Source organism: Neolamprologus multifasciatus, chromosome 20 (genome assembly GCF_963576455.1).
Source record: "Neolamprologus multifasciatus chromosome 20, fNeoMul1.2, whole genome shotgun sequence".
In the NCBI taxonomy this organism is placed as follows: Eukaryota; Metazoa; Chordata; class Actinopteri; order Cichliformes; family Cichlidae; genus Neolamprologus; species Neolamprologus multifasciatus.
Genome location: NC_140458.1, coordinates 9,035,153 through 9,051,173, shown reverse-complemented (window position 1 = coordinate 9,051,173; position 16,021 = coordinate 9,035,153). Strand labels below are relative to the sequence as shown.

Below are 16,021 nucleotides of genomic sequence, written 5' to 3'. Positions count from 1 at the left end.
GATAAAGCAAAGTTTGTTTGCATAGAACAGAAATAACTACAAGTCTGTGCTTCGATATATGCATTTACTTTAACACAATCCACAATGCATCAGCCAGTACAAGACACAGCACGAATAGAGAAACTTCAAACTCTAAATTCTCACTACTTAAATAATTAACTTTAACAACAAAAGGCCTTTATCAACAGTCAGCTCTCACTCTCCTATAAAGTTTAGATAATTTTAGTGTCCCTACCTGAGTGGATGACACAGAAACCTTCAGAAAAGCATTCACAAATAAACATAGCTTTTTGAGTCAATCATTACCGTTTTAGTAAACAGTACACAAAGAATCTGTTTCTCAGTGCTGTTAAATAAAGAGATTGAATTTAAGGTGATGGGGCAGAAATTATTTAAAAATGTGAAACAGATTGCTGACAATCCAATCTCAATCTCAGTAACATAAAGTCATATTTCTACCTGCTAAAGAGTCACGTTAAATACTTTGTTAAAGAAAGGTTTGAAGAATGAAGAACAGCAACATTTCAGATAAAACAACAAAGAGCTATGTGACTTTTTTTTGTGTAACTGGTCACAGAAATAACTTCTGAGATCTTGTGTCTGGAATAAATATACACGACAGAAAAAGCAGAAAGCAGACTAAAACATATAGAGAGTTGAATATATAAAATCAGAGACCTGATAAAACAGTCTGGCCAAGCATTTTAGGAAACGTGTTCCTTCACTGAAACCCAGAACAAGCAAACATATAAACAGAGTAATATGTGTTCATATCATGCAGTTTATACTATTTATTCCAGAAGCTTATTTCATTAACTTTAATATAATCTTATCAGAGTTAAACAGACACACGGTGATTCTGCGTCATTTACAAACCCAAGCTGGCATCTTAGAAGACTGACTTCTGCTTTTTACTAATTGTAGAATTTGGGTCCAGGTGTGGCAGAGATGTCCTCATAGGGAGCGGTCTGACACAGGCGGAGGACTTCTTGTTTTTTCAGGACGAGGAAACAGAAGAAGGTGGTTGCAGCTTGCCAGCGATTGCTTCCTTCACAAATTCCCTGCAGGCTGAACGTAGGGTCTTTGCTGTCATGCTGGCTCTGCTGCAAACACGAACACACACAGGCAAGAGTTTAATTTCCTGTACATCATCCCTAATCCTCTCCCATCCCTCTCATTGTTAAATTCCTGTCCACGCTGACTACAGTTTCTGATATTCAGGGTACCAGTACAGGGTGTCCACATTTAAAATAAACTTCAATATATTATTAAGTAAAATTTGATTGTCAACTAATTTTGTTACTAAATGGCTGCGATCAGATGTGCTAACCAACAGACCAGCAGGTCTTTTCTTTTTGGTAAGTATAAACAAAACTTAATCCCTTTACATTTATGTATATGTTAATTCTCTCTTTTTTATGCATGGTGAAGTTGCATTTCTGGATAGTAACAACTCAAATAAGTTTCAGAAAGAGAAACAGAGGCAACCCCGGTATGCTAAGCTTTTTCTGGACTTTGCTACTCTCCTTTAGGTCAAGAACATTTGTTCAGTTTTATTCTAATTAGTAAAAGGATACCATTAAACAATTCTTGAATACATCATCTCCCTAAGGCCAACAATGATGTCCAGAAGGTGGTGAGGTTATGTCATTGACATTGGGACAACTTTCATCTTAGAACCAGTATTCAAAAAAACAAAAACAAAAACAAACCCTTTCCTAAACCTGGAAACTGGTTAGTGATTTCCTGGCGACCAAAGGTTGCTAGGGAAAAATGTGTTTTCTTCACATAGTTTCGAGTGGTTGTGGGAGGCTGCTCACACTCGCTAGATAAAATTGGTCGCAAAGAGGACGCCACACTCAAAACCTCCACGTGACTGATTTTGAACAATCAGATGTGCCCTATTTAAACCCTCAGTAGCAGGATCGCAGATGTCAAGCTAAGACTGTTAGCTGTCATTTACTCAACACTGAAATGTTTGCAGAGTAATCAGGATGTCTTTATCATATCTATACCATAACAGTCAGGTCAGAATTTTGTCTCGATCATGTGTTTTTCAGGAACCAAGTACTAATGTTAAGTCGGCTTATGTAACATCCAAACTGAAATTAAGTAGACCCCATGGGACAAACAACACTCCTGTGTCCTGAACATGCATTCTTCCCATCTATTTTAATCCCAGTTACATCCAAGATGGAGTAGCTGGTGCGACTTTAATTCTAATGTCCAACCATTTATTTTTAGAGTCTTACTTTTAGTGCGTTCAGAAGTTTCTGTGCTCGCCTGGTTATCCTCCTCTCCTCAAAGTCCTGGCTATTCAGCATAGACTGGAGGTAAGAAAGGCACCATATTTCAGTCAGTGATGCTGGGCACATCGCCAAGGCAGGGTGGGAAATGAACACCCGCCATCTGTCAAGTGCTAATAAATTGGAGCTCGTCTACTGTATTAGCTATTTTCACACACAATCATCCATTATTAGTTCACTTTCATTCCACAGTTAAGGTCGGTGAGAAGCAGAGGTTGGCAGAGGACAGTTTCCTGCCCTGCTTCTATTTGTAACTGTTTGTGTCCGCAAGCACCTGAGTGTGGAGGGAAGTTGACTGCGTGCTGTGCTCCAAGTAAGATGGGTGGACAAATATGGAGTCTTCAGATGGAAGTGATGGATGAGTAAGCTCTGACCTGTTTTCATCCTGGTAGAAAGAGCACAGATTATGAGCTATGGACAATGAAAAACAGTGAAAGCAGGGGAATTATGATTTTTTTACATAACATGTTAATACTTACTTGTGTGAGCTGTGAGTAGCTCTCACGCTGGGTGTCGTTGACGTGATCGTGTTCAGTCAGCTCAGTGTTGTGTGTTTTTTCAGGATCAGCTGATAAATCCATGACACTGACTTCTGTAGTGAGGGCACTTAGTTCCCTCTGAGCTAAGGAGCAGGACAAAGCACATACATTAACAACAATATAGCACCAAATCACAACAACTGTCACCTCAAGGCGCTTTATACTGTAAGGTAAAGACCCTACAATAATACAGAAACAACAACAACAAAAGAAATCTATGAGCAAGCACTTGGAAGCAGTGGGAAGGGAAAACTCAATTTCAACAGGAAGAAGCCTCTGGCAGAAACAAGCTCAGGGGAAAGATCATTTTATTATGATCTTTCCTACTTTCTCCACCATTCTTTTGTGTTTTTTTCACCTCCTGCCTCTCAGCTTTAACTTTGTTATATTACACATGTACTGTAATAACAGAAATAACACCATAGAAATGAATAAACAAACATAAAATACCTTTATGCTCTTTGTGGCGCATCTCCTCAACATCCTCACATACACCACGGCGCTTCACTTGGAAAAAACTCCTAGCAAAAAGCTGGAAATGTAAAATGTGACATAATATTAATAGCAGGGATTCAACTTTGTCTTTGCGCCAAAATGTAAAGTTTAATCAAAATCACCTCATAAAATCAAAAAGCCTTTACTTGAGTTAAACTGGCTTATCTATTATCTTCTCATGCACCTCCAGAACGCCTCGAGCACAGCTGCTATTTTGAGACCACTTGGTGGAAGTCTCATTGTGTCCTCTCGCACTATATACATCAGCAATGAATGCTGGATCTCCTGCAGCGTGTCAAAATGAGAATCCTTTAACTGATTCTACATTTTGTGCAGGTGAAGGAACTCACAGGGAAGCAAATTTGGCAAGTGACGAGTTATGATTGTTTCAGTGTGGCCAAAAGTCTCTTGCGTTTGGATCAAACCGTGTATTTGCAGTAGTCATTACAGCATTTCCACTGTATGCCCCCCCTCAGATAACTCAGCGATTTTCAGATGAAGACAATCACCAGAAAACCCAACACAAGCTAAAGCAACAAGCATGTTGCCAGTCCCACTCGTGATGCTTTTGGTCTTTCGGACTTTACCTGAAAACTAGTTTTAGCAATCGAATTCACTATCATTACCAAAAGGTACATTAGTTTAAAAGACAAATGAATGATTCCTCTGTAAATAGGTTTAAAGATTGTCGTGAAATTGCACAGTGCTCAGCTTAAATAGCAGCGCTGGAAGGTGTCCGGAAGTGGACCAGAAAAGGTTTTTGAAAGAGAAAATCATTTATGTGACAACTCCCAGAAAAAACAGACAATAGTGGTGATATTATTGTGGGATTAATATTGTTGAGAATGTAGCAGGGTTTCACCTCCTTTATCTGGAGCGATAAAACGGTGGAACACGGCTGTGCAAAGAGTTTATCTGCACCTCCGCTCTCTTTCCACTGCATTAGCTGCACAGTGGGCGGGGCCATGTCCAAAGGAGTGACCAGATCTGAAAAGTCAGAAAGCTGCTTTCTGATGCATTCGTTGCTCAGCTCTTTAGTCTGATCCACCACTAACTTGCGTTTCCTCTTCCCCTTCTTCCTCTCAGAGTTTGCTGAAGAAAAACAGTTAATCATACATGAGGTTATGTGAGAAAGAGTGGCATTTCAGCTGTTTTGATGTGAGTGGCTTTTGACTGGCATGCTTGGTGCTTACGAGTGATGGGCACAGGTTCGAGAGCAAAGGCCTCCTCATTAGCGAGCAGGGTGGTCTGATTCGCCATCGGGGTCTCTACTTCCATGGAATCTGTTCTGTTAGCATCTGCCAAACATATGGGCTCTGTTCAGAGCAAACACAGCTCTTTACTCTCTTAATGAACAACACAATTCCCCTGCGCTGCTGTACAATCAAGCGCATATCACTTGCAGCTGTTTAAATTAAATTGAAAATGTGATTTAAACAGCTAATGTAAAATACAGTCACGATGAAATATCACCTTGCTGATCATGTAAAGGCGAGCTCGGTAGGTTTTCATTTTGTGGATTCTCCTGGATGAATTCTGTGGACTCAGCATTATCACTGGACTGCGCCAGAAAATCTACAAAGTCAGTGGAGGAAAAAATAAAACAAAAGTATAATTCAATTTTAATTCGGATATGTGAAAAAGCAAAAATAAAGAAACCATCTGCAACCATACAACGATTCATTTGTTATTAAAAACTAAAAAGCAGATAGGAGCCATGCCGTGTCTCAAAGGCTATTTATTCTTTGTGTTACAGTTCAGATGTTGGATCCCTGAGAGAATACATGAACATGAGTCCTGTCAAGGACCTGAAGGCCCAGACAGACAGTCTCCTCTCACAAACACCAAAGCTAATAGCAGACGTGAGCAATCCAGGTCAAACATTTCAGTTTATAACCAGGACAAGGATTGCAAACACGACTGGAAAAAGGAGAGCTTTGATTGAGTTTATAGCATATCCTGTGACATTTTACTCAGTCACCTACTGCAAGAATGGTTTATACTCCTTTTTTGATCTGTATGCATTTGGTGACAAAACACCAATTTTTAATGGCCTGCTGAATACTGATATATTTGAATGAATATTTTCTGGCATCACAACTTTACAGTAAAAGTAACACTAGAGCCAGTCAGTATCCCAGAGAGGGATCTGTTTTTAAATACGTTCTTCTGGCTAAAAACTGACTGTAAACTGATCCTCATCAATTCACGTAAGACTACCGAGTAATCAGCACCTCCAAATCTGAGGCCATGGAGGAGTTTAAGTATCTCGGGGTCTTGTTCACAAGTGATGGGAGAAGGGAGCGGGAGATCGACAGACGGATTGGTACAGCGGCTGCAGTGATGCGGACGCTGCACCGGTCTGTTGTGGTGAAGAGAGAGCTGAGTGTAAAAGTGAAGCTCTCAATTTACCGGTCGATCTACGTCCCTACCCTCACCTATGGTCACGAGTTGTGGGTAGTGACCGAAAGAACGAGATTCTTAACAAGAAATGGGCTTCCTCCGAAGGGTGGCTGGCCTCTCCCTTAGAGATAGGGTGAGAAGTTCAGCCATCCGGGAGGGGCTCAGAGTAGAGCCGCTGCTCCTCCACATTGAAAGGAGCCAGTTGAGGTGGTTCGAGGTTTTCCGGGCATGTCCCACCGGGAAGAGGCCCCGGGGCAGACCCAGGACATGCTGGAGAGATTATATCTCTCAGCTGGCCTGGGAACGCCTTGGTGTTCCCCCGGATAAGCTGGAGGAGGTGGCTGGGGAGAGGGAGGTCTGGGCTTCTCTGCTTGGGCTGCTGCCCCCGCGACCCGGCCCCGGATAAGCGGAAGAAAATGGATGGATGGAATACCGAGTAAGTCAAATCCTCGGTCCTCATCCCCGAATGCATCTCCATGTTGAGCCAAGCTCTGGAAGCTCACATCCATCAATGCATTATAACTTTGGCGCTCATCTCCTACAATCAACGACAAGTAAGGGAAGAAATTAATAATATTCTATGACAGAATGAAATCAGGCTCAACATAAACAAAGACAATAACAACTCAACTTAAGCAAGAAAACAACTCAGCTCTTACCAATGTCTGCAAAGTTTAGAAAGTTATTTCCAAAATCCTCTTTCAGAGTGATTTCCTCTGATCGACACTGGTTCAGTGAAAAGTGGTCCACAACATCTATGTCACTGGTGTGTGGACACAAACAGAATACTTATTCATCAGGTTTAAATAAATAACAAGTAATTAAATTATGTATGATTGCAGGGCAGCCTTACTTTAGGAAGTCAACACAGAATTATAACTTAGAAAATAGGTAAGTCCACAATCAGCCTTATATTTCATATGAGCAATCCTTCTAATCATATCCTTTTATATTGGCAAGCGTGTCATAAAAATCAATCAATCAAGGTTAGACGTGTTGGAGAAGTGAGGAAAACAGTGCCTGGGGTCTGGAAGCTGGGGATCAAAGGTAGTGAAATCTTCGACCAAGGTAATCGCTTTTATTGTGGCCTCAAGCCCCTCCACCGGCAGATCCGTCTGACCTGGTGTATTATGAGAGAAAGAGCATGTAGGTAAATTAAGTTTTCACACCATAGGTTTGATGAAAGACTGTTTGCTGTGATCGTGTACATGAGAAAACCACAGATCAGCTCAAGTTCTTGGGGTTGAAAACGTTCCTTCTTAAAATAAGTTGGTTAAGCAATTATGTCATAAATGGGATACCATCTGTCACTACTTTAGATACATATAAGTGAAACTAATGCATTCTAACACATAGAGCATGTTTTCATAAATACTCCTTTCATGAATATTGCAATGTTGCATTTTTGTTGAAGCTTTTTGTTGCATTACATGGTTGGTTCAAAAACAAAAAAACAAACACACAGTCTTATGTACCATACACATAAAATCTGAATGGAAAATCTTTTACATGGCAGTTAATCAATTTCTGAAAACCATCCTTTCCTTATTATCAGCCGATAAGACCATTTCCCACACCCATAAACATAAACTACTCTACACTCTTTTTATATTGCCAACACTTTACTCACTTTTAGTCACTTACAGTTATTTATTTGCCTTTCGGTCACTTTAATTTTAAAACTGTGTATATACTGTATATTCTGTGTATTTATTATCTCACTCTTATTGCCTGTTTATGCCCTGTCCTCATCTTCAACATCATGCTGCTCTGTTGCATCTTAATTGCCCCTTGTGAATAAATAAAGTCTTTCTGATTCTGATCAGATTGTGAAATAAGATGTGGTTCCGCTAAAATTCAGGTTTTAGCTTTATTTATTTACGAGGAACTGTCACATAAACTGTACAACAAAGCTGCTCTGATTAAAAATATTTTACAATGTTATTCTGAAAGAATTTAAATTATTTAACCCACACACACACACACACACACACTTCAACAAGGTGAGGTTACCTGGCCTAAAAGCTGTTTTAATCTTAATCAGGGCATCGCTGCAGTCTGCAAGGAGATACTTTGCTTTTCTGGAGTAGATTCGAACCACACCAAGGAGCAGATGACCAGATGACCGCAAACCAATTCTCACCTACAAAAGAACACACACAAACTCACGTCTCAGACTCACTCTTTTAATATAGTTAATATAAAAGATTAACTAAAACTAGCCGTTAAAAAGAATTTTAGTTATTTCAGGGATAAAATCATGATTATTTAACTCAAAGACTAAAAAAAGTGTTTATTTAAACTTAAAAAAGTAGACACCTGACACTCATCTCCACCCTACCTGTGCTCTGTATAAACCCAGAAAAGGGAAAGCAATAGTCTTTATCACTGTGGTTAAATTTGTTAAGAAAACTATTTGTTTAATAAGACTGGGATGTCTGATTGTGTTGTGTGTCAGCTGGCTTCACTGTAAAGTTTCATGTTTATATTGTGCTATCTACTCTGAAAGTTTGCCCATGGAAAAATACCTCCTATACTCATTTAATTAAAAAGACAAAAAACAAAACAAAAAAACCAAACAAACCCCAAACTAAAACTAACATAAAAACTGAAATGAACCAAGCAAATCCACTTTAGGAACTGACTGAAACTAAACGGAAATGAAAACAGTTCAAATAGAATAGAATGGTCCTTTATTTTCATTGCTCAAGTACAACGAAAAATCATAATGCTAATGTCAACATGAAACTATAATAACTGGCTTAAGTTATCCCATAATATGTGGTTATGGATATGCGCTTTGAAAACGTTTACCTTTGGTGAAATTATTTCTCTGATAGTTGTTTCCAGGTTGCATTCAAAAACATGGGCCTTCGTTAGCTTCTTTTCCCAGTGGGCTGCTAGCCAGATTTTGGCTAGTGATCCGCGCTTAGTAGTGAAGAGTTGTGTGTAGAACAACATGTTGGTAAGTTAGCTGTCACCTGTGAGGGAAATATCAATGTTTGTTTAATTATGTTTCAAGTCTCGGCTGAATTTTCTCATGCTGATTTAGCTACGTTTAGAAAATAGGTGTTTCCTTGACCGCTAACTAAGCCTGACTTCTACTGTCAATGTCCTCTAACGAAGTTAGCTAAGAGTTAGCTACGAAGCTGTACGCCAATCAGAATTTTTTCACGTGAGTTTAACTTTTACTGTTATCAGTGAAGCTAAAAGCATAAAGGGGTTATAATAATTAATTTTACACAAGCACAGTAAAGGCCCGACACAAACACAGCCGCCTACCTTAACTTTGAAAGTGCCGCCTTTTGACATTGAACAGCATAACACCGCCAGGGGTTATTCTGGCGCCATTTACGTCAATTAAAAAACAAACAACAACAGCCAGTTGATATAAATGGCCACAAATATTTTTTTTTGTTAAAACTACTAACATTATAAAAGTACCTGTGGTATTTTAAAAAAAATCAAGAAATCACACATTTCACTATTCAAGCTTAAGTTGAAAAGAAATTCACATATTTAAATAATTTTTAATCAATTATTCATAAGAAAACTTATTAGAACAGCAAAAGAGTGATTTCCATTAGTTATGTTCATTGTCATTAAAGTTAGTCTTCCTCTAACAATACTGGTCTCTAGCTGTCTAAGTAGTGCTCAAGGACTTTTGCAAAGTGCAACACCATCCATCTATCCAGAAAATATGGCCTATTTTCTTTTTCCCTTTTCGCTGCTCCCTTTAATAGTCGCCACAGATCATCTGAATCCATCTCACCCTAACCTAACATCCTTCTCTCTCAGGTAAACTAATCTACCCTAACTACCTCTACTCCTTGCAGCTTCACTCTGACACATCTCTCCCTGTCATTTGCACACATGTATTTTGTCTTATGTCTGCTGACATTCATTCTTCTTCCCTCCAGGCTGTCTGCCAGTTGCTCCCTACTCTCACCATACTTCACATTGTCATCTGCAAACGTCAGACTCCATGGAGATCCCATATGTTAAGTACCTAAAGTACTCTTATGCCCCAATCACCACTACAATAAAGTTACCAGGACATACATATATGGAAGTACTTCATAAAACTGCCCACCCAATTCTCAACTTTTCCACCAGTCCCAGTTGAGAGTACTATTTAATATACAATATAATGTTTGGTAATGTATGATAACAGCATGGAAACAACTCTTAATTTGTTATATGTAAGTACTTTCCTCAAGGAGAGCTTTAATCTACATAGAATAGAATAGAATAGAATAGTCCTTTATTGTCACTATACATGTACAACAAAATTGTGGGTACTGCACACCAACTGTGCCAGAATAAAATATAAATAGTAGACAGCAGGGATAAATAGCAAACAGGAATCAATCAAGAGGGATATATATACATACATATATATATATATATATATATATATATATATATATATATATATATATATATATATATATATATATATGTGTGTGTGTGTGTGTGTGTGTGTATATGTGTGTGTGTGTGTGTGTGTATATATATATATATATATATATATATATACACAAAACAAGGGAAATATATACATAAACAATAGAAAGTCACACACTGGAGAACAAAATAGTCACAGAGTGCTTGGAGGTAGTGCAAAGAAAAGACTTGGTCTGAATAGAGTCCATGTGTGAGTGACCTGAGGGATAAGGTTACTCAAACATTGGCTCAGATTGGTGAGGTGCGTGGGGCGTGGGGGGATAGTGTTTATTGACAGTCCGAATGGCCCAGGGGAAGAAGCTGTTTGTGAGTCTGGAGGTGTGGGACCAGATTGACCCGAGGGGCCAACCAGAAGGCAGTGGGTCAAACAGGTGGTGGGCAGGGGTGCAAGGGGTCACCTGTGATGGCCCTGATTTTACTTAGACTTTAGGTAATGCTATGTTATACTGCTTCCAACTTCTACACTAAAATCTAAACTATTCTATTCTATGCTTAATTTATTTGCTAATGATTGAGGGGCCCCTGTTTATGGATGCAGTTAAGACAAGCTACTTCATATTTTGTGCATATCTGAGCGACATCTGCTTAAGATGAAGACCTTATACACTTATATCTGAAGAAAGAGATATTAATGGGAGAAAATCACAAAGTAAAAAAAATGCAATTGTATTGATACACTGTTTGTCACATTTGACAGTATGACTCCTTTTTGGTTTTAGGTTGTCCATTTGTGCAAGAAAAGCACTAAATAACTGTTTTATGTTTCTGTTAAACTGATGTTTCTTAAAACTAAAGCACACTCAGAATCATGTAACAATTCAATTTTTTTTTTTACAAATTAGCTAATGTTTTATGTTTTAAAGAAAACAGCTCACAAGCAATGCTTTTCAGAGGCTTCATGCCCCAGTGGGCTTAAATTCAGTGAGTCAAACTGGTTTGTCCTCAGACTCTTAACTTATTCATGTAAAAAAAGGAAAGTCATTTAAAAACCTATGTGATTATATAATTTCTCTCACTGACAGATGTTGTATTGAAAGAACAAGTAACAAATTACAGCGATTACTGCTGTAAAGTCTGACAAGTTTCATTTCACACATGATCAGTTGTGGATTCTTAAAGCAGTCCATCATAAATGCTTCTCATGTGGTAATCTGATGTTTGGTGTTTCTACTTCTTCTACTTGTGTTTAAATCCTCAAAATGATTTAATATATTTTTGGTCCTAATGACCAGTGGACATGTGAAGGAAAAGCACGAGACTGTCATACTGTATCTTATTTAGGAGTGCACAGACACACACAGGTGTTTTTAATTTTCTGGGCTGCATCCCAAACTGAATATTTTTTCCCTTTAATGCATACCACAGCTGCTCTTACAAAATATGTATTGCTGCATGCAGAATGCGTACAACTGGGATATACTCCATCATAACAGCACTTTGTACTTTGACAGTCATGCATTATGTGTAGCTGACACAGACAAAAAAACCCTCAAAAACATGCTGGCTTGCATTCTGCAAAAAGCGCCAGTATGCAGAAGCACATCTTAAGATGTAAACCTAAATACCAGTTTTACATCTTAAGTGGAACTGACTGACTGACTCTTTTGCCACAGTAACATTGTGGCTCAGTTTTTAGTGCTCACAGCAGAGTTCATGCTCAGGCAGCGGTCTTATCTGTGGAGTTTGCATGTGCTACCTGTGATCGTGTACGTTTTCTCCAGTTTCTCCTTCTGTCGAACACATGCGGGATGAAGGTTTGATCGCCTGTTTCAGTTGGAGCTCATCCCCAGGCAATGGACAGTGTCTGCAGACATCCAGTGTCTGCTTGGGATGTGTTAATGCAGTAATAAGTTTAAAAGTAATTTTATCCACCACTTATTTACAGCTACAGGATACATAAAGATGAATTGTATGGCATTATGGGTATTGGAAAAATAAAGATTATGTAGCTTAATGTTATTCCAATATATAGGAGGTTGAAGGAGGTGTTAGTCTTTATTTGCCACTTTGTCCTTAAGGTTTCCTGTTCCCTTGTTCTGTTCAACAAATTCAAGCATGAACTGCCTGTTTCAGATGTCCATCAGCATCAGCATTGACCTGATATGTTTGTCTCCGACCGGGCGTTGGTTAGAGATAAAGATATAACACAGATAACACAGAAACTTAAAGAAGTCCAGACGCTTTTCTTTGCAAGCTCCTTTGACAACACAGATAACACAAATATCTAGTCAGCCAATCACATGGCAGTAAATCACTGCATTTAGGCATGTAAGCATAGTGAAGACAACATGTTCAGAGTGAGCATCAGAATGAGGAAGAAAGATACTAGACTGTTGGAGCCAGATGGGGGGCTGAGCATTTTAAAAATTGTTGATGTATTGGCATTTTCCGCACAACCACTTTGAAGTCAAACAACTGCTCATTACAACCAATGTATACTGGGGAGCTTCTCTGAACCCACAGCATGTCAAACTTTGAAACAGATGGGATTGGCTGCAGAAGACCACTCCGAGTGCCCCTCCTGTCAACTAAAAACAGGAAACAAAGACTACACTTTGCAAAAGTTCGCCAAATTTGGACAACAGAAGACTGGAAAAGTGTTGCCATGTATGATGAGTCTCAGTTTCACTATAAAATGGGCAGAATTTGATGTAAACAACATGAAAGCTTGAAAGACTTGATTCAAACTGGTGGTGGTAGCTTAATTGTGTAGCAGCTGCGCATCATTTAAATGTCACAGCCTTCCTGAGTGTTGTTGCTGACCATGTCCATCACTTTATGAACAGTGTACAGATCATCTGATGGCTGCTTCCAGCAGGATTACATGCCAGTTTCAATCCACTTTTGGGATGTGGTGGAAGGGGAGATTAGCATCATGGATGTGCAACCGACAAACCTGCAGCAACTGATGCTATCATCTCAATATGGACCAAAATCAGTGAGGAATCTTCCCAGCATTTCTATACCATGAAGAATTAGGGCAGTTTTGAAATAAGGCAAAATAAGGTCCAACCAGGTACTATCAATGTGCATCTAATGAAGTGGCCAGAAAGTGTATATTCCATTAATCAATAGACAGCACAGTTGTTCCTCTGCTCTTTGTGGTTCAGTTTTTTATTTTCTTCCTTGTTTTTTCCCCCTTTGATATGTGAAAATGTATTATTCCCCCCAAAATTTATAATAATAATCATACACCTTTCTACAATATCTGTTTACATATAACTAAATGAAGGCTTATTGTCTTTCCACTGTCTTTCTGTTTGTATGCACTAGAGGGCACCAGCATGCTGGGAAAAACCAAGCAGAGCCACGGTGTCAAAGTTTGGGTTAGAATGTAACTTTCACCCTCTGTTGAAGATGAAATATAGTGAAACCTTACAAGATGTGCACAGTAATTACTCACAGTCTATTGCAGACCTTAGTTGTAATGTTAAATCTTGCTGAGATGTAGTGTTGCACCTAACACTTACTTTCATGCCTGGTTTTTCTGCTGAATAATCCTTTTTTGGTCATTTGTTTTCTTTATATTTCTTTTCATTATTCTAATAAAAACATACTGTGTTTAATAAACGTATTTTATGTCAGCTTTTTAACATCACATCCTGGATCTTAAACACTAATTTACTTAGAGAGTTACCTTAAATACTTTGTATGTGTATTATAGAGTGCTACATTTTGACCCCATTTTCCAAGATTTTAACTGATTTAAAATTCCACTTAAAAATGTAAAAAATAAATAAATAAAATAAAACTGACCTTTTCTGCTCATTTCCAGCACCAAATCTTTAGTCACTGTGCATGTGTTACGGGTTCAAAATAATGAGTATTTATCTTATTCATCCTTGTTGAATAAGATAACTACTCATTGCCCACCTCCTGGGGGCAAGTTCATCCTTGTTTTGCATGAAGCACTTTTAGCTCACTCCCTTCTCCTCCAAATTAAATTATCATCTGATTGGATGCTGCTCATAAAGAGGAAGTGTGAATAACAGCTGGGTGGAACCGCTGCAGTCATAGTCAGAGATATGCTCCTGGATGACCATGTTATGGATATCTGCTCTCCCTAACATCATATAGAGCCAAGAAAGAAAATAAGCTCCATATTAAGCAATTCATTGATTCAACAGAAATCTTAGCTGATAGACTGATTAATTAACTAATTGACTGAAAAATTAGTTCAGTGTTAGTAAAATATGTGATTCAGTGCACTATAATAACCAGATACATTTTAATTTACACAGGAGGTCACAGCCTGACATCAGGGTGATGCTGCCAGGTACTGTGGTTTTCCTCGACCAGAGGTAAGATGAAAAAGCCTAAACCCATAGAGGAGTTTTTAATCTCTCTCCTCTGTCTCTCATAGACCTGCCTTTCTCTCACATATCCATGTTTAAGAACATAAATCTGTCTTCTAGTGACCTTCAAGGCAGTGACAACTAGCAGAGAATTAATCCCGCCAAAATAAATGTGTGTTTTGCACTAAAATGATGTCTGGAGTTGTCTGAGTGCACAAGAACAGTTGGTATGGGAAGTCATAGTGTGGGCTTTTAAGAGGAACAGACAAACTGAGGATAAGAGAGTTGGTGATGAAGATTGGGACTTAAAAGAGGACATTCACATCAAGATAAGAGAAGCAGTGATTATTTCTGAAGTGGCTGTTGAAGTGAAGCTTTATTTCATAATTGAGTGCTGTGCTGGGTAAACTTAGTCTTTAATGGTAAAACTGTGTACTCAGTAATAATCTTAATCATGTTTACCGATCAATTTCCATCTGGCTCTACAAATAGACTGCACGGACCAGAATGAAGAATCTCACATGATTAGTCTCAGTAATCAAAAAGGTAAATAATTGTTTTTATACACAGTTTCAAAAATGCACCCAGCTACAGTATGCACCCAAATAGGACTATACTGCCAGTTTCTCTTAATGCAATGTGCCATATCAGTTATTTTTCTTTTAATTCCTCCTCTGGCTGTATCTCATTGCTTCCCTATATTGGTTGCCAGTGAATACTTATCCTACAGGCACTTTTTTTTTCAAACTGGGGGAAAATAAATTACTTTGCATCTAAGTCGATCCTTCATGCATATTTGCTTGTGCTCCCTGTTGGGATTGCGCTTAAGATTTTCATTTCAGCTCAGTTTAGCAAAAAAATACAAGTACATCACTTTAGGTCATATGCCTTATAGATTGTACTTTTAATTACACAGATGGGGCTTCCTATATGTTTTAAAATGCACATGCATGTAATCGTCATAGGAAAGGCAACCTCACAGTTGCAGCTTTGCTATCAACATGAATTTTGATTTTTGATTAGCCTTCTCAGAAAGATTTCTCCTGAAATGTTGTGTGTGGCAGACAAAGATGGTTGCTTCTCAAGTCCTAAAACCAAAGCTGTCCAAGGTTATCCTCATTCAAACCAATATTTATTCATTTATTTATGCCTTTTCCCTTCCAGAAATGCCATATCCACTGCAGGACAAGCAGGACATTTGGATGATTTGGCTTCATTTTTCAAATCCAGCTTCTTCACAAAAACGCTAATGCAGTTCTCTAAAAACTGAGAGCAAATTAGTTTCAGGCTCAACATGTAGAGCACACCATCCGAGGAATTTTAAACAGAGGTGTCTCCTATAATGTCAGTAAACCGCTTTATGGAAAATTGCTTTGGCAGTAAATTGAACCTGCTGTGCTCCCAAGTTAATGAACACCCAGCAAAGCAGCTTCCTCACAGATAATTAAAGTGCTTGGTAAAAAAAAATATTAAAGATTGTCTTATTCACAGAAAATAAGAGCTGATTTTAAACATT

General features: G+C 38.5%; 2 protein-coding genes across 4 annotated transcripts; one reads left to right on the top strand and one right to left on the bottom strand.

Annotated features, from left to right (window-relative positions):
* Nucleotides 1-50: 50 nt before the first annotated feature.
* rad21l1 (RAD21 cohesin complex component like 1) lies at nt 51-9,137 on the bottom strand. 3 transcript variants are annotated; one of them, XM_085144818.1, is made up of 14 exons: nt 9,026-9,137; nt 8,558-8,724; nt 7,757-7,886; nt 6,764-6,863; nt 6,403-6,506; nt 6,177-6,281; nt 4,814-4,915; nt 4,534-4,656; nt 4,203-4,432; nt 3,296-3,377; nt 2,786-2,928; nt 2,581-2,691; nt 2,253-2,327; nt 51-1,103 (listed from the first exon to the last, which is right to left on the bottom strand). In XM_085144818.1, the coding sequence occupies exons 2-14, from the start codon at nt 8,702-8,704 to the stop codon at nt 915-917; spliced, it is 1,641 nt and encodes a 546-aa protein (XP_085000944.1). In that variant the 5' UTR covers nt 8,705-8,724; nt 9,026-9,137; the 3' UTR covers nt 51-914. The 3 variants fall into 3 exon arrangements, with proteins under 3 accessions (XP_085000944.1, XP_085000945.1, XP_085000946.1); XM_085144819.1 differs by having other exon boundaries at nt 4,534-4,638; XM_085144820.1 differs by lacking the exon at nt 2,253-2,327.
* Nucleotides 9,138-10,269: 1,132 nt separating this feature from the next.
* Nucleotides 10,270-14,650, top strand: LOC146494384 (uncharacterized). The gene is made up of 5 exons (XM_085144843.1): nt 10,270-12,817; nt 12,997-13,148; nt 13,484-13,536; nt 14,452-14,486; nt 14,574-14,650. Exons 1-5 carry the CDS (start codon nt 12,694-12,696, stop codon nt 14,648-14,650), a joined length of 441 nt encoding a protein of 146 aa, XP_085000969.1. The 5' UTR covers nt 10,270-12,693.
* The last annotated feature ends 1,371 nt before the right edge of the window (nt 14,651-16,021 follow it).